General features: G+C 42.8%; 1 protein-coding gene across 2 annotated transcripts in view; it reads right to left on the reverse strand.

Annotated features, from left to right (window-relative positions):
• Positions 1-1,652: 1,652 nt before the first annotated feature.
• ONECUT1 (one cut homeobox 1) overlaps positions 1,653-21,313 on the reverse strand; it is a 39,901-nt gene continuing 20,240 nt past the window's right edge. The window contains exon 2 of one of the 2 annotated variants that reach the window (XM_045823183.1): positions 1,653-9,212. In XM_045823183.1, the coding sequence (XP_045679139.1) occupies positions 8,920-9,212 (293 nt within the window). In that variant the 3' untranslated portion in view covers positions 1,653-8,919. The remainder of the gene's footprint in view (positions 9,213-21,313) is intronic. The other variant, XR_006783792.1, reaches the window with a different exon arrangement.

Below are 21,313 nucleotides of genomic sequence, written 5' to 3' on the forward strand. Positions count from 1 at the left end.
AATCTCAGTAAATACAGCTATAGCTTTGTGTTATTTTAGTCTGTGATATAACAGCCCTGAAATCAGAGTGAAAACCAACAGCTTAGCTGCCACCGGACAGGGCAGATGGGGTTGGAGCCCTCCCAACACACCACTCTCAGAGGATCATCACTATTCATCCATCTGGAAGTTCCCTGGAAACCTCCATTCACAAGGCTTATTTTTTATTTATTTACTCCTTAAATTCGACCTGAGTCAGAGCTTGCTCAATTCTGAAAACCTTGCCACTGGGGCATTTGACAAAAGCAATCGGGGACAATTGCTTAGCCTATTGCTGCTTGAGACAGTGGCAACCATGGGGGCAAACAAGAAACTTACCAAAAATCTTCAAAGGAAAGGCCAGGGAATGAGATACCCATTAAGGACTTCGACAAGCTCTGATGTATGTGTCGGAATCGGAACACCTTTATGCACCTGTGTGGGATAGTCTCTTTTACTTGCAGTCAACTAATTATGCACAAAAACAACACCCACAAAATGCCGTCCCCATAGCACCTAGATGAGTGTTTGATGGAACGATTGGGGCCTCAGGACTGGCCAAGCTGACATGTAAAGCTGACCATCACAGGAGGAGAGAACAGAACTACTGTGGAGCAAGGTTTTTCTATCCTATCGGAATCAAGTCAGTATTTTTTTTAAAGATTTATTTATTTCTTTTTAGAGAGGGAAAGGAGGGAGAAAGAGAGAGAGAGAGAGAAACATCAATGTGCGGTTGCTGGGGGCCATGGCCTGCAACCCAGGCACATGCCCTGGCTGGGAATCAAACCTGCGATGCTTTGGTTCGCAGCCCGCACGCTCAATCCACTGAGCTACGCCAGCCAGGGTGGAATCAAGGCAGTATTAATCATCTGTAGGGCAGAGCTCAAGCATACCTGCCACCATCCCATGGCCGGCCCAAGGTCACACAGCTAGCACTCAGCACAACAGGAGTTCTAAACCCCATTTCCCTCTTCCCTAAACCAGGCCTCTTGATCAACCACTGCCCTCTATTAAATAGAAGAGGATCTAACTTCCCAGATGCTCCCCCCAGCTTCTGAGACAGACAAACTGACAGGTAGATAGACACTCCCTCTCCATATACATTATTTAACTGGAGAGAACTTTTTAAGGACAACTTCTCGTAATAATTGTATGTCTTCTGAGAGTTAACCAGGTTAACATAAATGGTTAACATCTACAAACAGAATGCCCCACTTGTATTTAGAAACATCCTCCTGTTCCACTAGAGAACACCCTTAGCTCATCTTTCTTTAAAACATGGCCCTGGCTTGGTGAGCTCTCCCTCCTGGGAGCACTCTCCCCTTTCCTGTCCCCCCTCTCTCCCCAGGCAAGTTACCTTTGCCTTCCCCTCTCCTAGGCTCCAAGGGTCCTCCTTTTGCTTCTGCAACTTGTTTCCTGAGCCTCTGCAGCCCAGCTGGCTCACTTCTACTAACTCTGAAACTTTCTAAATAAACTTTCCCTTTGATTTGAAAAAAATCAAAAAACAAAGCAAAAAACCATGGCCCTGGCTTTGGCATGTTGTCCTCTCAGCTTCGCCCTTCCTCCAGAGAAAATCCATGAGCTACTCGCTGAGGTTTACAAAGAGAATGAAAACAAAAGAAGCAAGAATTGTCTAAATTTAAAGTGCTGGAAAATCCAACATTTTATTTACTACATTTTGGTGACTACATAAATGCTGAAACATTTTAACACTGAAAAGCATGATGGCATCATCACTTGCTTTTTTTTCTTTTTTTCTTTTTTGCTTAGCAAACACAGCAGATGATATTGCACGGCATAAAGTGAGAACAGTAGCGAAGCTTAAAAAAAAGAGAAAGAAACCTTAATGCAGTACAGGAAATACTCATAAACAAACCAGAATAATGCCTAATGCATTACACTTTTTGTTGCTACACACAAAAATACAGAAGAAGCATTGGACAGAGAAAGAGAGAGAGACAAAATATTAGCAAACCACCATAACTGGGTACAATAATCATTTTGTCTGAAATGTAGATGCAACGTAGAAGCTACCACTGCTTTCTAATTGACAAAGGAAATGACAGCAACATTTTTCTTTTATCAAAAATCTTCTAAGCCCCTCATGGTTAGGTTTTAAATTAATTCATTATTTTATTATGTATTTACCTTTTCTTTTTTCCCCCTATTGCTAAGGAAGAACTCCCTCTGCTCTTGGAAGATTTTCTACTCTACTGATCTTTTTTTTTTCATTTTATTTTTATTTATTTTTACCTGATGATTGTCTTAGGCACCCTCCTTACACAATAAACCATCAAGCTAACTTGAACAGGGAAACTGTGTCACACTCAAACAACAGCAAAGAAGGGACAGTCTAAGTGAGAGACAGGTGGGCTGACTTCAGAAGGGACAAGAAACACAGGGAGTATGAAGACGACTACCGAAGCAAGTGGAAGACAATGTTTTAAAGTTTATTTTGTTAAAAAATACTTGTCACTTGGTTCAGACGGCATATCTAAAATGAGCCCATAAAGATTATGCAATAAATGCAGAACATACCATGAAAAATCCAGACTAACATAGAAACAGGAACTGCGACCTCATGAATACCACTCGGTTCAGCGGTTCCCCGCTGACGGTTAGTCTTCTCCCTCCACCATTCTCCTGGGCTTTCTGTAACTCACCGCACGGCGTTCGAATTAAAAACAAATCCGTCCATGCTTACCGACAGAGCACAGAATGATCCAGCAACTCAGAGCAGATTTATTGCCTGACTAAAACACAAAATGAGTATAAAAATGCTTCTAAGAAAACGTAACCTTTGATCCAAAGTCTAAGCCCTCCCTTTCCTTCCCCACCCCAAACACCCCTGCCAAAGAAAATCATATAAATTTTTTGTATTGAGAGGAAAAGTATTTACATTTATGGATTTATGCCATGTAGTTGAAGCAACTTATTTCAGCAAAATAAAACAAAATAGTGGGCACGGGGTCTTCTGAGGGTGCCACGAATCGGCAGAGGATTCTGTGTGCAGATCTACAGTAAAGTGGGGCCCAGTACCTGAACAGCCGCGATGGCAAAGGGGGCCTGAGGCAGGGACCGCCTGTGCTGCGTGGAAAGAAAACTAGTAGTAAGATGTGTGAGAAGAGACAAACTCAAATAGGCCTGGGATACATTCACCAGGGGACTCTGACATTTGAGGAGAATTCTTTCAGTTTTGATGGGCAGGCGTATGAGGTGGGGGTGGGAATTGTGAGCAGCAGATTCCAAGAAACAGACGTGGGGGTGGAACATGTCACTGTGAAACGTTGTCCTTAAACCTGACTGATCACTGGGGCTGAGCAATCATGTTTTGCGTTTTCCATGGGTTAGCCCGTGGGGCAGGGGCCAGGTCAGCTGCCCCTCAGCCTCGACTTCCTCTGTAAGGGCATGAAGCCATTCTATATTCCTCTGGGCTCTGCTGAAGGAACTGTGTCCTCAGGACCTGCCCCCTGCCTTGAAGAAATTCAGAAACTTGGTGAAACTTAACAGGATTTCCAAATTCAAGTTAGCTTGTCTTTTTGAGTTTTTACACTCTTTACTTCTCATACCCGTGCGAATGGCTTAAAAAAAAAAGTAGCAAAGTATCTCACAGATGCCGGTGCTTTGGAACATTAAACTAGTCTTAAATTCTTTGGAATTTCAGGTCTAACCTGCAAAGTAATCTTTTCTTTAAAAAAATTAATAAGTTAAAGGAAGAACACGAATAATGCCTTTCTTCTTTCTAAGTGACAAAAAGGACTACCTTCGAACACTCACTTTGGCATGTACAGGTTTCTGAGGGGGGACTGGCAGTGTTCACAACACGTGTGGAAGTGCCCGCTAAGAAAAAGCTAAAGATACACCCTGCAGTTAAGAGAAGCTCTTGCCTTCAGCTTATCTTAGCGTCAAGAACAAAAAGATTGTGTAACATAAAGCTTTGGCCATTTGGATTCTACTATATACATTTTAAAAACTACACAGTCATAAATTAAAGCAGTGATTAAATAAGCTCATATAAAATGTAATTAAATTAAAAAATCACAGCACATTATAGAGAAAATAGGAACCAGTTTCACAAAAAAGAGATTATATATATATATATATATACTTTTTTTTTTACCCTGTGGAAACAAATTTACTACGAAACACAAAAACTTCATAAGTAACCATCAAAGTGAAAAGCATTTCTTATTCCATTCTTGCATTTTTACACAACCCTTAACCCACGTGGGGAACGTTTCCAGAAATTAAGTCTTCCTTGAGCAACAGAGCAGTTCTGCCAAGAAAATAAACCCCAAACCGAAGCGGGGAGGGAGCGGACATCCCAAACGTACAAGCTACAAAATAAATAAGAATTATAAAGTTTCTTTTAAAAGTAACCTTAACAATTATCAAACTAGTAAGTTCTGCCTCATCACATAAACTCTCTATACAACATAACCCTAAAACGTCATCACTATGAGGTATTTGGAGGAATTGGTAAAAGTGGTGCACGGCCTGCCTGGGGAAGGGACTCCGTGAAGTGGGGGACCTCAGAGGGGAACTAGGAGGAGGAGCTTTGGTTTATCAGCAAGAAATTGGGGGAAAAAAGTCATCCTTTGGTATCAAAGAAAGTTTCATTGCATGGTTGCACGGAAAAAGCACCACGGTGAATAATTATTCCTTCTTTTTTTTTTTCATTAGTGGCCTTTCTAAGAGGCTGAGGTATTCAAAGAGTATAAGGTGAGAGAGGTCAACAGCGGTTTAACACTTTGGTTCAAGCAAGGCACTCGTCCTAGGAGTTTACAAAGTTTGCAACATGTTTGCCTAGAGATTTACAAGTAGAACTAGCAGTAGTAAGAGTAGTATTTCCTAATGTTGTTGTTGTTGTCGTATCATTATTATTAAGAATGAAGACAAGTTTACACACTGAGTGAAGAGTGAGGAGGGGCAAGGAGGTGGGAGAAGGGACCGGGGCGGAGTTCCCTCTGCAGACGGAGGCCGTGCATGAAAATATCTTTGGTATTCTTTGGTATCATATCAATGTGATTAAAATCACCAATGGAAATCGAGTGAGGTAGCGTCTTTGGTTCACACTATAAATAGTAGATCTTTACACTTTTTTTTTTACACGTGGAAGTAGCTATTTCTTACCTTCTGCTTCTTTGTCCTTCTTATTTAGGAAATAGTTACCAAATGCACTGTAAAGCTAACCACACCACAAGAAAAATCCAGAAGGCCAACAGCATCTCAAAATGGCCTCTGGTATTTGAATGCACCCTAAACAACTAGATCGGAAAGGGAGAAGTGCTTTCTCTTTGTTTGCTAAATGCATAGTTTTCATGCTTTATGTACAAAGAAGGGAGAACCTTTTTTAGGGAAAATGCCTTTATAGCTCATGAGAAAATGTCCTAGGACTCTTTGGTATAGCAAAGTTTGCATTTAATCTGCAAAGATGGGTCATTCACCTGGGGTAGCAATGGGACGGGCATGAGTCCAAATGTAGCATAGTGCTTTTACTTTTTTTCCTGGAAAATTAATTATGCTTTTTGGGGGCAGGGGGGAGAGTGAGTGACATGTTCAGTTAGAACTTCTGAATTTCCCCACACATTTTCTTTGGTTTTGGGGTCTATTCCCACTACATCCAGGACTGGAACACTCAGCTCCTGATTTTCAGCATTGTTTTACTTGAACATTTACTGAGTTTTGGGGGTGTCCAGACTTCCTACTCTTTCTCTTGGCTCCCTTTCAGGGAAGCTTCTACTTGTGAGAGGACATAAATGACCTATGGCTCCAAACAGTCTAACTTCCATTCTAAAAAAACCCCAACAAAACAAAACCCAAAATGTATTATTTGAAGTGCAGTTTTGGAATAAACAAACATACAAATAGAAGAATGAGATGTCTTTTTAGGTGAATTCTGTTCAAGGACTGAGAAATGATGGTTGAATAAATGGCGTGTGATCTGCTTGGTTGTGGAGAGTTTAGAACCTGAGCCATAAATCAATGCGATGTGAAGCAGGAATGGAAGCATTTTCTAGGTGACAAGTCAGAAGCAAAACAGAATCAGTCATATGTGATGGAATAAGTGTATTGCTTGTGAGAAGCTGAGTTTGTCCATTATGATTTCTAAGAAGCAGTGGTTGTGAGGATGCTTAAATAGTCAAGTAAAAAAATTGCTTTTCAGGCTCGGATTTGTGCATCTGTTTATGAGAAAATATATCTCTTGGCCCTGAAATTGCATAATGGGTGCACATTCAATGCTGGTATGAAAATTATCTTTGGTGTTAGCAAATAGAATCACTGGTTATTTTTCAAAAAACTATTATGGTGAGAATATTTAAAATGTAATGATATTCTTTGAGACTGTGTCTACATAGTACCAAAGTAACTGGTTGAAAATTTAAAATGCAATCACATTAATTTGAGAGGGTTATGTGTACAAACAAAGCAAAGAAAAAACCATGGTTGTCTGAATTCAACTTTTGTTTTTCCTGGGGTATTGAATTTGGTAAGATTAGGTGTAGACACAGCTTGAATTTCCCTGCATTTAAAATTCTCATGTTTTAAATAAATAAGGCTTTCCTCCCTCCTAAGTAGAAATATATTATATAGCTCTACTCCTGGCCCCTCTATTCCTGGAGAGAGAAAAAAAGTAAATCAGTTTTTTCCTTTCAGTTTATGTTATTAACAAGATTAAATTTTCAGCAAATCTGGAGGGTGACCTTTTAAATTGTCTCTTTTAATACCTCAATTGTAATTGTGCCATATTTAGAAGGGAAAATTTTAAGCTGGAATTTAGGGCAAGATAAAGAAAATAGAATGTGTCAAGGCAAATGCGCTATTTCATTAAAGGGGAAGTATGTGTTGATTTCCTTTCCTCATGCTGTAGCAGACACACAGGTGGCTCATTGGTTTTGCCTCATCTCTCCAGGCGCCTGCCTCTTCTAGACCTCGACAAGGTGCTGGGATTTGAACCTAAGGAGTTAGATTTTATTTCAAAATGGTTTCATCTTTTTTCTTTAGCATTTTAATGAATTTCAGTAAACACCTTATTGTTGAGATAATATTTAATTTTATATTTCTAGTTAGATATGCTAACTAACCAAGAATACCCAGTTTTTTACCTAATAGTACAAAAGACTTCCACTTGTATAAGTGACAATTCAATGGAATTCAGATAGAATTTGGGGTGAAAATCAAGCGATTCATTCAGGTACTACTAGTACCATGGCATTATCTTTTGGTAGTTTTTCTTTTGTTTTCTTTCTTGCTTTGATTTCTATGGCCCTGGTTAGGTAATTTGGGAAAATAGAAATTTAAATTTTTATATTTGGAGGTTGAGGTCTAGTTTTTATCTGTCCCTGTTAGAAAGTAGAATCTATGTTATAAAATTTCCAGCTTAATGTAGTAGCAAGAGAGAATGTAGTATGCTTTGGAGGCTATGCTTAATCAGATAAACAGCCCAAGACCTCTGGAACCCAAAGTCTTGTCTCCCACTGGGACTCTGGCTTTGTCTACGTTCCACCATTTCTTGGTTATACCTGCTTTTTTTTATGGATGCCCAAGTCTTTATAAAATGTCTGGGATTAGCAATAAAAATGGTTTGATTATATTTTTAGAATGATTACAGATATTGGATAGTTCATTTTAATAATAATCTCACTAATGTTCTGCATGTTGTTCTGCACACAGATTTGTTAAATTAATATCTAAGTAGGGAGTCCTTTATTTCATGATCTTTTTATTAAAAAAGCATTACTTTGAACAAATTTTCTAATTCAGTTACCTACTGTGTGAAATTTTGTTCTCCAGTTTACAAATGGGATCCTACTTTGGAGGAACCCCCAGGTTTTCTCAGCTATAAACAGATTCTGGAATCATGTTATATGTCTACTGAAGTGATGCTTATGGATCCCGAAAGGGAGTGTGCCATCTGGGTGTACATGTATGCTGCATCGCCCTCTCTGTTATGGTATTAATTGCTTCCCTGAAGCTACATTCTTTCTTGCCAGTTCTGAAAACGAGTATTTCAAATGCTTCAAGAGTCATAAATAATAGTCATGATTCTATGTGGCATGTGTATTACAGCTAGATCAGTTCATACGTATAACTTTACATAGTATCTTGTGTAAAAATAGCTTTGGTTATTAAAATCATTGCAATAAAATACCTGCACTTTAATATTCAGTGTGTTCTTTGGTACCTAGGTGATTTTTTTTTTAATGGATGGACTCTTGTTTCATTTCTTAAAAAACATTTGAACATTCCTTAACAAACAAAGAGAATGCACTAGTTTAGGTGTCATTCAAATTTTCTTTGCTGGGTTTGAATCTGCGTTTAGGTTGCGGGCCTGGCAGGTTCAAACAATAGGCTAGATGAGCAAAATCACACTCTGAACCCAATGAACTCAGACAACCCCACACTGCTGGTTGCACTCCTACAGTACAACCCTTCCTAAAGACCAGCCCTGCCTAAGTCCCTAACCACTGGTGGTGTGTATGTGGGCACATGCACGCACCCATACACACAGTACTGAGACACCAGACACCTTTGTGGCATGGTGGAACAGATGAGAAAGTCTGATCTTGAAAGATGTCCACTTGATGGCTCAATACCACTATGCTCCAAACCACAGAACAGCCAAGCACAGTGAGAATGACCATGGACTGAAGGTGTAAGATCCAGTGGTGTTTTCCTGCTCATAATTCTTGCCAAGTCGTTGCCCCGCTGAAGTGTGTGTCTCTGAACAAAGTTAGAATGCAGGTGAGCTAAGTCTTTGGTTTCTTTGGACTATAAATAACAATTTTTTTCTTCTTCAAATATTTCTAAGTATAAACCTGCTATCTTGAGGTCCTGGTCTTTTAAAAATTTTTTTTCTTTAAAGCTTTTCCACCGAGGTTTTAGTTCGTGGTTATTCCTTCATGCTTTGGTACAAGTGCTTGATGAAGAGGATGAGTTGCCAGAGTTGGAGCTGCCCTCGTCCTGCCACTTGTCCAGGCTCCTCCTCCTCGCATTCATGAAGAAGTTGCTGACGGTGCTCAGCTCCAGCCCCAGCTGCTGGGAAATGGTGATTTGCAATTCTTTGGATGGACGCTTATTTTCCTTGAATATTGCATGTAGAGTTCGACGCTGGACATCTGTGAAGACCAATCTGGGCTTTTTGGGTGTGTTGCCTCTATCCTTCCCGTGTTCTTGCTCTTTCCTTTTGCACGCTGTAAAGGAACACAGGAGCTGTTAGAACCAACTAATCAAAAGTGGAAAGGCAGAGCCAATAAAATGTTAGCCATTCCTCATGTCCACTTTCTGTCTGCTGGTCTCTGATTTTAGCATCATGGTGGGCTGGGGGGAAGCATAACAAGATGATACAGACTTAGGAGGAGGTGGAGTTCCACAAGTCCTGGCTTTGAGGCTTTAACAGTATCTGCATTTTGTCTGTGGTGAATCAGTGAACCTCCTGGGTCTCAGCATCCTCTTCTGCAGGATACAGTGTTTGGGCTAAACACTCATTGTTTGAATTTTTTTAAATTACCATCTGCCAAATGCAGATAAAAATACCTGCCTGTCTGGGTTGTGGTAAGGATATAGGAAACAGTATATGAAAAGTTTACGTTAACTGAAGTGATTTACAAATGCAAAGTCTGATCAGCTGAAGTGGTCAGAGCCCTTGTAGGGTGCAGTGTCTGTGACTGGTAGCACACTAAGAGCCTAATCAAGAGTCTGAAAATAAAAAGAAATTGCAATGGGTTCCCTTCTAATCTTTGCTTTCCAGGGAACACTGTACATAAGAAAACTGCATATAGCATCCTCCCATTCCCAGCCAACAGCTTTCCACTGACTATGGAACCAGGCCTTGCGAAGAAGGCTGCTTCTTCGCCATCTGGATGAAACCTGTCATGCTAAGCATCTTCACATTTGAGGTGTCTCTGTGCCTCCTTTTTACCCTTCATGAAGGCTTCCTCTTGGAATACCTCTCTGCCCTTAACACATCTCTCATTAAGAAGGTCTGTAACAGGTGTGGAACGAGGGCCAGAACTTGGGGTGTTTGGACTAATGGTCTCCCTGAACCAGAGACCCTCCACTCCCAAATATAGAAAAAGAAAAAAAAATCCCAAAGCCTCAGTAACCTGGCTGGGGGAAGGGGAAGTGGAGCAGAGCCCTTGAGAGTTACTTTGCACATTTAAAGGACTTGGCTGGTGTTTTAGTAATGTTAACTAGCTGTGCCAGCCACACTGGAGGCCAGGCTGATGGGCGTGACTCTAACCTGGGATGCAGCTGAGAGGTGGTTCCCCAGTTGCTGGCCTGCAAAAGAGGCTTGGAGGTGGTTCCACCATGCCTGCCTGGACTAACAATGGTAGGCCAAGAAAGGCAGAAAATGCGGGAGTGCTGGCAGGTGTAGCCGACTGTGGGAGGAGTCAGAAATGGGGTTACAGAGGAAGATCCAACCAGGATTTAAACCCAGTTGTGGCAGCCATGGGACGGCTTAGCCATACAGCTCTGAAAGGAGCAGAAAAGCTGGATGTAGGAGGTGTGAGGGGTTTCGGCCACACAGTTTGAAAGGATACAGAAGGACCCCCACCGGCCCACCATGAGGATGTGGTTTTGGATTAAGAGCAGGAACCCAGCACGGACAACTGGAAGAAGCTGGAATACAGACAGGAATCTGCCCAGCTAAGTAAGCTACAGACTCCTATTTCTTTTCCTGAGAGATGGTACCTCTGACTGGCCTGGTTTGGCAAGGGTAGACAGGGCTGTGTGTTTGTAGGTGTTTTTTTGGTTTCTAAAGGGTATGAGATTTAATGGTAGAATTTCACCATCATTCTAAACCTGTGTAACTTTTGAATAAATAGTTCCTTTACTTTTCATAAGACTCTGGCATTGGGACTCACAGTTACTGGTAGCAGGAATAGAACCCAGAACAATAGAACACAGTGGTTCTGTTGTAGGTCCCCTCCCTGATCATGCCTCTTGGTCCTATGTCTTGGTCATGTCTTGCTTCCTGGCTGCTAGGCTATTCTGGAGCATCATCTCCATGTGTCCTTTGGCCCCAGGGTTTGGTGCTGGGAGTAGGGTCCCTCTTCATCTCTGATACCACACTCCTCTTTCTAGTATAATGTGGCTCACTGGGTGCCCGTCTGCCAAAAGGGCACTACAGGCTGCAATGCTAACAACACCCTCCCTCCCACTCCTCATTTCCACCATCAATCAATCTTACAGTCATCCCCAAATAACCGCACAACTGGAGTGAAGACAGTGCTCTGATTATGCTAATACAACTTTAAGACCAAGTGCCTGTGCCCTGACTCCAATCAGATAGGTGCCCCTCAGCCCCCTACCTACGCATTCTGGAGCAGCCACCACTATCTTTGTATCTGGTGGCTATACTCTAACATGAGTTCCAACCACAGTGAAAGGCAGGCAGGGCATCTTCCTGTGCAGGTAGGGACTGTTGCCCTTTCATATCCCTTCAGACCTCCTGTTGGCTCCCTGGCCCATTGCTGCCTTCTGCTCCACCTCCTGGCTCTTCGTATCCAGGTTCTCAATTCCTTAGGAGGTGGTTCACCAGCTCTGGCAGGATGCAGCCTCTGTGATTGTTCTAAAAATATCAAGTATACTTGAGTGTATACTCAAGTATAAATTATATACTTGTGTTATAAATTATATACTTAATTATATTTATAAATTATATACTTGTGTTACTGTGCTATTATATTATACACATGATAAAGCATATACAAAATATAGAAAATTTTAAAGGGGTGAAATAAAGAGAAATAGAAATTCTCTTCTCTAGGTGCATCAGCTAGCCCAGGACTTAGAGTACTTTCACCCCACTGAAGGAACCACTGATCCAGTCACAGAAAATACAGGGTAAGGGTTTCAGAATGAACATGAGGGGAGACCTCAGACATAAAAAATAGATCTGGGGGCAAGTCAGACCACATGGCACCTTTCAGAACACATCCCATAGGTTAGGGGTCCCCAACCTTCAGGCCGCAGACCAGTACCAGTCCAGGCCTATAAGGAACTGAACCGCAGAGCAGGGAGTGAGCTTGAATGTAATGCACTTGAATTATCCGAAACCATTCCTGCCCCACAATCCCCGGGTCAGTGGAAAAACTGTCTTCCATGAAACCAGTCCCTGGTGTCAAAAGGTCGGGGACCGCTACTATAGACCACTGGCTACATCATTTTTCCAATATAAGGGAGAAGCATCAACATAACAGGAAGTATTTATTAAGCCACAGAGCACTGAGCTGTGTATACCAAACCAGCTGAATTTCCCCAAGTAGAATCCCTGTCCACAGGGACCTACAGCTCTCATTGGACAACTTGGTTAAGTCCTTGAAATAAAACAGCTGATTAGACCAAAAACTCTAGTTAGTTTGAGTCAGTCCATGTAGACACAGCTTTATACAACACCGATGCACATGGCTGATCCATTCATTCACATTCAAAAATTAATACAACACAGACTTTGCTCTTAAAGAGGTCGTTCTTGTGATCATATAAACAAATAACTGCAAGAGTACAAAAAGAGTATATAGGATAGTACCTCTGCTTGAGGATATTAAGGAAGGTTTCACAGAGGAGGAGGTGCTTACTCTGGGCTATGAAGGATGAATAAGAGTTTGCTAGTGAGTGAAGTGGGACAAACTCATACTCAGCAGGGGGAGCAACATGCATGAAGGATTGGTAAGTGTCGGTAGGTGGGGATTACTGGGGCAAGAGTGGGCGCAGGAGGAAAGTTGTGGGAGACAAGCCTTCATGGGTAGACAGAGATCAGAATTGAATTATCTTGTAGATAATGAGGAACTATTGAAAGGTTACTAGTAAGGGTGTAGTGTGATTAAATCTGGTGTTAGAAAACTCTGGTGGTGTCATGGGAGATGTATTGGAAAGCAGCAAGATTAGGGACAAGGAGGCTGTGGTATGCTACTCTGATCTCCCTCAGGACTAGGGCATCCATTCTTCCAGCTGCTGGAAGAGTTGGTGGCTGGTGGTTCTCAGCTGAGGTCCATTCTGAGATCTGCCCTTGGACAAAGGTCATGCCACCCTGGGGTGAGGTGGGGTGGGGGGAGGAGGGGTTGCTATGGATGGTAGGGGTTGAAAAGAGTAGGAATGTGTTGGTTTAAGGTCTCCCAACTCCAGTCCCTTGCATCAAGTTGGGACAGCTCTGAAGGGTCATCCAATTCCAGAGCACCCGTAGGACCGATTGAGGCTATTGCTGCAACTCCATCAAAGTTTAACTTCTCCCTCTGCTTGGTCTTACCTCCTCCATCCTTACCTGCTACAGGTGTTACTCCCCATAGCTTTCTCTGATAACCTTCCTGCATGCAGGTTGCAGAAACCCAGAGTCTTTTCCCCAGAAAACCTAACCTAAGACAGAAGCCATTAGCAAACCATTGTGGTGAGACCCCAAACTAGACAACAGCAGTTGAGGATGGAATGTAGGGAGCAAATTGTAGAGCTTCTTGGAAGGGAGAAAGAACCAAGAGGACTTAATGCCAATTTGGCTGGGAGGATGGTATTCAGAAGATCTTCCAGGCTTCTGGTTGGATGGCAGTAATAGGGCCATTAGGAAATTCAGATGGAGATATGAACTTTATGAGGGCAGTAATCACTTCTATGTGGGACAAACTGCACTTGATGTGCTTGTTGGACGTTTTGTTAAAGAGCTTCGGTAGGTGATTGTTCAGCAGACAGCAGGATGTGTGCGGTCTGTTGCTCAGGGAAGAGGTCTGGGCTAGGAATACAGACTGGGGAGTCATCGGGACTCTAGGTGGTAAATTATACAGAACATACACTTGTAGAAAAGTAAATAACTGAGTGTTGGGTGCAGACTCAACTTATTTATCATTCAAAAGGCAGAGAGAAGAGATATCACAAAGATATCCATTTACTACCTAATGAAGATGCATGTTTGAATGACTTCCATCTAGTCCTCAGCATTTGGCAGGACTGAGGGGGCTGAAGCTACTCCAAGCCAGCATTTCCCAAATAGCATCAGAGGAATAATGTCTTAAACATGGGTTCCTTGAAAAGATATTTTGCAGGTCAAGTACATTTACAAAAACCTACTATATATAGCCTTCCCTCAAAACTCATAATATGTGTTAGCACGTGTAATTCTGTTTTCCAAAATTTTTTAACCCCTTTTTGGTGGGGACTGTCGATTCACACCTCATACAATACCAATGTTGGAAGTTGCTGCCCCAAGCTCTCAAGCCCTGTAGACATCACCGTGTCCAAACCCGGGAAGTAAGATTCTCCCAGAGCAGAGAGCTTGGCTGACTTGTGCTATATTTCAACATATTTCTTGGCATAGTGCCTGGCTCTAAGGCAGGGGTGTCAAACTCATTTTCACTGGGGGCCACATCAGCCTTGCAGTTGCCTTCAAAGGGCTGAATGTAACTTTAGGACTGTATAAATGTAACTACTCCTTAACTAGGGGCAAGGAGCTTGGCGCTGCCGCTGGGTAGAAACAAGGTGGAGGGCTGGATTAGGCCCATGGGCCTTGTGTTTGCCACCTCTGCTTGAAGGGGAGCTCAGTATCCACGGGGTACTGAAATAAAATAAACAAACAAGCAGAACAGAAACAGAATCATAGATACAGAGAACATTTTGATGGTTGCCAGATGGGAAGGGTGTCAGGGAAAGGGCAAAAAAGGTGAAGGGATTAAGAAGTACAAACAGGTAGTTACAGAATAGTCATGAGGATGTAAAATACAGCATAGGGAATAGAGTAGCCAAAGAACACACATGCATTGACTCATGGACATGGCCAACAATGTGGGGATTCCCTGAGGGAGGGGGGACTGGGTGAAGAGCGAAGGGGAAAAATTTGAGACAAATGTAATAGCATAAACAATGAAATATAATATAAAAAAATCTAAAAAGGAGTGTGAATGACAGCAATGATTTAGAATTTCTATGGAATTCATTTCCAGGTCCAGACGACCTGAGGGAAGGTGGGAAACCTCCCACTGGGAGTCACAAGAGCCCACACAGTGTGCAAGGCAGAGAGAGTAAGAAAGTGTGTGAGGGGCATGATAAGAAGTACTGCTGCTTGGGGAACAGCAATATGTGCGTTTTAGGCAAAAGTTACACTTTTTGTGTGGGTATACAGTTTCCATGAAAAATGGACAAGCATTTGTCACAGAACTGGGTTTATGGGAAGAGGATTCCTCCGGTCTGTGAAAGGTAATGCTGAAGAGGAAGATGGGCTGTCATGAGCCATGTCAGTGAAGGTGGGCAAGCAGATACATTTCCAAGATGCAGCGGCAAAGTGTAGTGGGGCTGTTGCAGACAGGTGGCTGTGACCTTCTTTATGGGTGACATCACCCACAACGAGTCCTACTGGGGAGGCAGAAGTAGGCGTGGAAGTTGGTAAAAGGCAAAGCATGACTGCGCACTACAGAACAAAAGATTATAAAGACTTTTTTTTTTTAAGACAGCACTTGAAGACATGAACAAAGGACAGAAACTTTCATTTCAGGCCTACCTGGGGTCTGTGCTTTACCCATAATTGGCAAGACAGAGCCAAGGCTATTTCAAGAAATATGAATTCTGTAGGATCTTGAAAGGTATTTCATGAACAATGAGTTTTTGAGGTTAGTCAGTTTGGGAAAAGCTGAATTAACTGATGATTAAACAAGCTATTTTTTTTAAAGGTTTTGTTTATTTTGAGAGAGGGGAAGGGAGAGAGAAAATGATGGAGAGAAACATCAATGTGTAAGAGATACATTGATCAGTTGCCTCTCACATGCCCCCAGCCGGGGACATGGCCTGCAACCCAGGCATGTGCCTTGAGCTCAAATCTAACTGGTGACCTCTTGGTTCACAGGCCAGCACTCCATCCGCTGAGCCACAGGCAACAAGCTTCTTCAATGCAGGACTTCTCAGAGCTTCAATATGCTAATGTGCACTGACACCTTTCAGTTTATGGAGTCTCCCAAACGTATTTGATTAAGGAACTCTTCATTGAGCGAATTTCTCTCAGGAATGGCATTGCTTAGAACAATGTTTCTCAACACATTGGCAGACCCATGCTGGTCTGTGCACTGTTACTGACCTGAAGCAAGATCAGCACAGAAAACTGGGAATTAGCAGTTAGAAATTTTTGTGGCAGTTTGACATTACTGCAACATTCAAGCATGTGATTGTTGCTCTAGTAGTAGATTTTTCAATGTGTTATCAAAATTTGGTCCAGGACAGACAGAAATTAGAAACAAACTACTAGTCCTTCGCTACACAGAATGTAAGAAGGCTTGTCTCAGAACACACATTGTAACACAAGGCATACAGCAACGTCCTAGAATCAGCTATCTGCCAAGCGTTCATGTGACCAACTTATATCCATTTTCCTGATTTAATGACACAAAAGACTTTATAACATCTAAAGTGCTGATCGAGCTATACAGAAGTCTGCCAAGAACCTGTCTGGGAATATGTGGGCATGGGCATATTGGCCTAGAAGATGTTTAGAAACCTGGTAGATTCATAACACAACTTCTCAGATGAACCTGGACTCGGATGACACAAAACTGAGACCCAGCTCCACGGGCACTGGCAGATGTGTGATATCGGGCAGGTCCTTTATCATTTTTGAGCTGTAGTTTACTCAGCTGCAAAACAGAGGACAATGGCCTTCTTTCCTCACAGGATTGTACTAAGTATTAAGTAAGATAATATATGTCGAAGTAATTATTAAAAGTATAAACCTTAAGGTGTATTCTAGATGTTTATAAATGAACTTTCTGATGCTTTCCTTCTTCTTTAGTCAAGGTGCAGTATAAATACTGAATTGACACAGCAAGCTGGCATCTTTGCTTTGTCTCCAGCCTGTGGAATGAACTTGGACATATCACTCGTTCTCTTTCTCTGCTCCCTTTAAACGAGCAGGCTGTGTTCTGAGGTCCCTGCGGGTATGAAAGCCTGCGAGTCAATGAATGCATGGCTGCAGTGTATGCTGGTTTCCAAAGTCTATTAAAAAATTTCCAACGTAAGTGCAGTTTTCTGTTACATCTTCTCCGTCCTTCTGGCTTCTTGAAAAGAGCAGGGACTGGCTCTGCAGGGCCTCAGCTAGTCCTCACATAATCCAGATCCACATTCATCTGAATGAACGCCATAAAACATAAACTCACAGTCCTCACAGTTGCTTTCACTTTTTGAATTTATGAGCTTTCTGGATGAAAACAGCTACAACCCCCACTCTCACAGGCTCTGAGAACAGCTAAGCATTTGCCTTCCCTAGGACTCTGAGCCATTAAACAATAGGTAATTTGTATGTTTCTACCTGTCAAGTTTCTACTTTTTAATTAAAATTGTAGGACAATTTGCCCTGGTTGGTACAGCTCGGTGGATTGAGTGACACCCATGAACCAAAGGGTCGCTGGTTCGATTCCCAGTCTAGAGCACATGGCTGGGTTGCAGGTCAGGTCCCCAGTAGGGGGTGTGTGAGAGGCAACCACACATTGATGTTTCTCTTCCTTTCTTTCTCCCTCCCCCTCTCTAAAAATAAATAAATAAAATCTTTAAAGGAATTGTAGGACAATTTATTTAATTTGCTTCTTGATGTTCTTAGTCTATTTCTCCCAGAGCTGGCTGCTTCACATAGGATGGACTCATGCCTTAGAGTAAGGCTGTCTACTTGGGCACAGATTCGGTGTGTACTTACTAAAAGTACACAGAGCAACCAGGTATAGTGAAAGTTATCTCCATACTTGTGGTTTATGAGTGGAAGCGTCTGTAAAAACCATTGCACTAGTTGGCTGAAAGTTTAGGTTCTGGCCTTAGTTGGTTAGGGCATTGTACCCATACACTAAGGTTGTGGGTTCAATTCCTGGTCAGGGCACATAAAAGAACCAATGAATACATAAATAAATGAAACAACAAATAGATATTTCTCTCTCTCTCCCTTCTTCTCTTTAGAATCACTTTTTAAAAATGAAGCATTTGCTTTAAGTAAAGATAGAGAGAAAGTTTGGGTTTTGTTTTTGACTCTGTCATTAATTAGCTGAATGACTACATTAAATCCCTGAATCAAACTGAGTCCCAGTTTGCCCTGGCTGGTGTGGCTCAGTCGTTTGAGTGCCAGCCTGCTAACTAGGGGGTCAATGGTTTGATTCCCAGTTGGAGCACATGCCTGGGTTGTGGGCTGGGTCCTCAGTTGTGGGTGCATGAGAGGTGACCACACATTGTTTCTCTTCCTCTCTTTCTCCCTCCCTTCCCTTCTGTCTAAAAATAAGTAAATAAAAATCTTTAAAACAAACAAACAAACAAACAAACAAACAAATAAACACACTGAGTCCCAGTTCCTTAACTGCATAATGAAGGGATTGGACCAAATAACTCAGAGTCCCTTCCAGGTTCAGCTCTACGACTAGATGTGTGTGAATGCTTTCAGCTCCAGGAGAAATAGCAGGCAGTGTAGACCTTGCCCAGAACTATTGGTTTCTGCATTGTAAATGGGCACCCAGAAAAGTATGAGGGTTAAACTACTCATTCTAGGGATGGCTGGGCCACCCTTCCAGTCCATGGCCCCTGTTTTGTCAGACTGTCCATGTACCACTTCCTCTATTTCACTCCTGGCAGGCAGGGATGGGGGTGGACTGGGGAGAGAAGGCATTTGGGGCAGAGCACTGTCAGATGAGGTAGGAAGGGGAACAAGACCTCTGTGCTTAGTAAACAGTATTATCAGAAACTTGGACTTCATAAATTGAATTATTCTTAGACATAATTTGTAAACGTCTTTTAGAAAACTCTAGCTTATGTTAGTTACACAAAGGAAGAATAGGAGAAATGTGTGTGTTTTTGGGAGGGGGTGGATGCACATACAGACAAGTGATCTTTAGTGGTCGGGCACACTTCTAGGAAGCTGTGGTGACTGATAGAATAAGATAGAAATGGAGCCAAATTAATGGCATGTCTATTGAACCCCCAAAGAACCTCTCTTGACAGCTGGAGCTGCTTTTCAAAGTAAATTCGACAGGACAATATAAATGAAAGAGCAACCATGCAAATAAGACAGAGTTCAGTAAGACAGATAGGGGTCTGGCCCTGGGCCCGTTTTACAGAGCAGTCCCCACAGTGGGGAAAGCAAAGAGCCAGTGGGTAGGCCATGACATCAGGATTAGAGCTCAGACTCTAGGAGTCCAGGGTCACAATGTTATCTGATCTGCCTTCAGTTATTTGGCTGTACTATGCATAATTTTATAAGATGGGGCTCTTAATAGTTTTTTGAATGAGGCAGCTGTTAAGTGGCAAATTTAGAGGGCATGGCACAATGTGCAATTTGAAAAGCAACTCCAGTGAGTTCTAATGGACATGGCCAAGGGCAGCCTTTGCACAGAAAATGAACATATTGTCTGCAGCTGTGATGCCCGGCAGAGGGAGTGGAAGACAACACAGCACCTGTGGAAGCTCTTCCGGGCATGCACATAAAAGGCCTTACTAAACCCGAAAAGAGCAGACATTCCCAGTCAGGAATGATCATAAAAACCTAGCCCTGTGTCTTGCTGTACAGTGCTCAAAACATCTGTTTGCCCTGGCCTGGTGGTGTGGTTGGTTGGAGCATCGTCCCATATACCAAAAGTTGCAAGTTTGATCCCTGATCGGGGGCAACCAGTTACCTCAATGTTTCTTTCTCTCTCTCCCCGCTTCTCTCTCTAAAGTCAATAAATATATCCTTGGGTGAGGATTTCAAAAACGAAAAACACCTCTGTTAACTCTTTCTCTTGGAACCCCAGCAAACTCAGGTGAGGAAGAAATGGGTATTCTTTATGTAGATGAAGAAACAGAATCAGAGAGGGCAGATAGCTTGCCTATGGGCACACAGCTGGTGATGTGGGACCTCCAAACCATGGCCTGGAGGCAGATGTCAGCAGAGTGGACACATGAGAACTTTGCCCAGGATGGAGAAGTGGGCAGGAACGCTGGTGACAGGAGCCCGGGGAGCCCACAGCCATGGGGAGCAGGTGGGCACAGTTGGCTCACCGAGCTGCAGGTTGCTTGTCGGCCAGACTGGCCTCGCTCTGGTGGAAAGAACTGCAGTTGGCCCATCCAGGAAAGTGGGCTGCACGGAAGGAAGCTGAGATGGAAGGTGTTCGGGCAGCGTGGGGGACAGCACACTCACTCTGGCCTGGGAAAGGGGCGGGAGTGAATCCAGTTTCCAGAAGCAGAGCAGAAGAGCATGAGATGGGTGCTCCATACGGATATCGGCTTTGAGAGGAAGCTGATGGGAACTGCTGACCTAATGGAAAAGGAAAGATGGGGAGCAGTGGGCTAAAGCCAGGACACGTCTGCTCCATCCAATTCAGGTTGGAAAAGTCATCCAAGCCTCTCAGCACTCTACCTACTTGCTTTTTTAACAGAGCTGTCCAGGACAGAGACCTGCCTTCCCATACACCTGCTGCCTGGAGTCCTTCTGGAGTCAGCATATAAAGTAATTCCATCAACCTCTTTTCTCTAGGTAAAACTCCATAGCTGTAGTCCAGGAGAAGAGAATCCACTGAACCTTGGGATCAAAGGCGGGCAGAGGCTGCAAGGGCCTGGGAAGGGTGGAACAGGACCAGCGGAAACTTAGGGCTGCTTTCCCTGATCTAAGCCCACACATGTTATCTTATTACCTTACAGAGGCTCACAGCCACTATGGGAGGTCTGGACTATTATTATCTCTAGTTTACAAATGAGTGGCTTGCAGCTTAGAGATTAAGGGACTGGTCCAAAGTTACCTGAGAGTAAATGGTGGAGCTGGGCAATGTGGGTCTCAACGATAGTATTGGAGACCAGGTATGATCCGGGTAGTCCTTAGGAACAGGTGGGCGGGAAAATCAGAGAATCATACAGTAAGTCCTAACTTAACTTCATCCACAGGTTCTGTGACTTTAAGTGAAATGACTTATAACAAAACCAGTTTTACCATGGTCTAATTGATATAAATAGGAGTTAAGTTCCTAAACATTTTATCAACATTGTAATGAAACTACGTATTAGAGGACTTGCTGTACCAGCTTTCACTTGGCATGGCCCCGTCAAACAGCCCTTTTTATACAATTTTAGACTGCCCTGGGTCTTCTCCTCACGAATTCTGTGTTCTCTCTTTTGTTCTGTGTTCTCTCCAGGACAGGCTGACCCTGAGACAGGGAGGTGAGCTGGGACTCCTCAATGAATGAATGCATTTTCATACTCCTGTGATACCTGCATTGTTGTCTTGCTGACCGTTCACGCTCACAGGCACACACTTTCCTCAGCACAAGGTCAAGCTTTCTGATACTCGCAGGAAGAGATGCTCACTGCCTGGCCCTTCTGCCTA

Source organism: Phyllostomus hastatus, unplaced genomic scaffold, assembly GCF_019186645.2.
Source record: "Phyllostomus hastatus isolate PE091 unplaced genomic scaffold, TTU_PhHast_1.1 phas_scaffold_501, whole genome shotgun sequence".
Taxonomy (NCBI): Eukaryota; Metazoa; Chordata; class Mammalia; order Chiroptera; family Phyllostomidae; genus Phyllostomus; species Phyllostomus hastatus.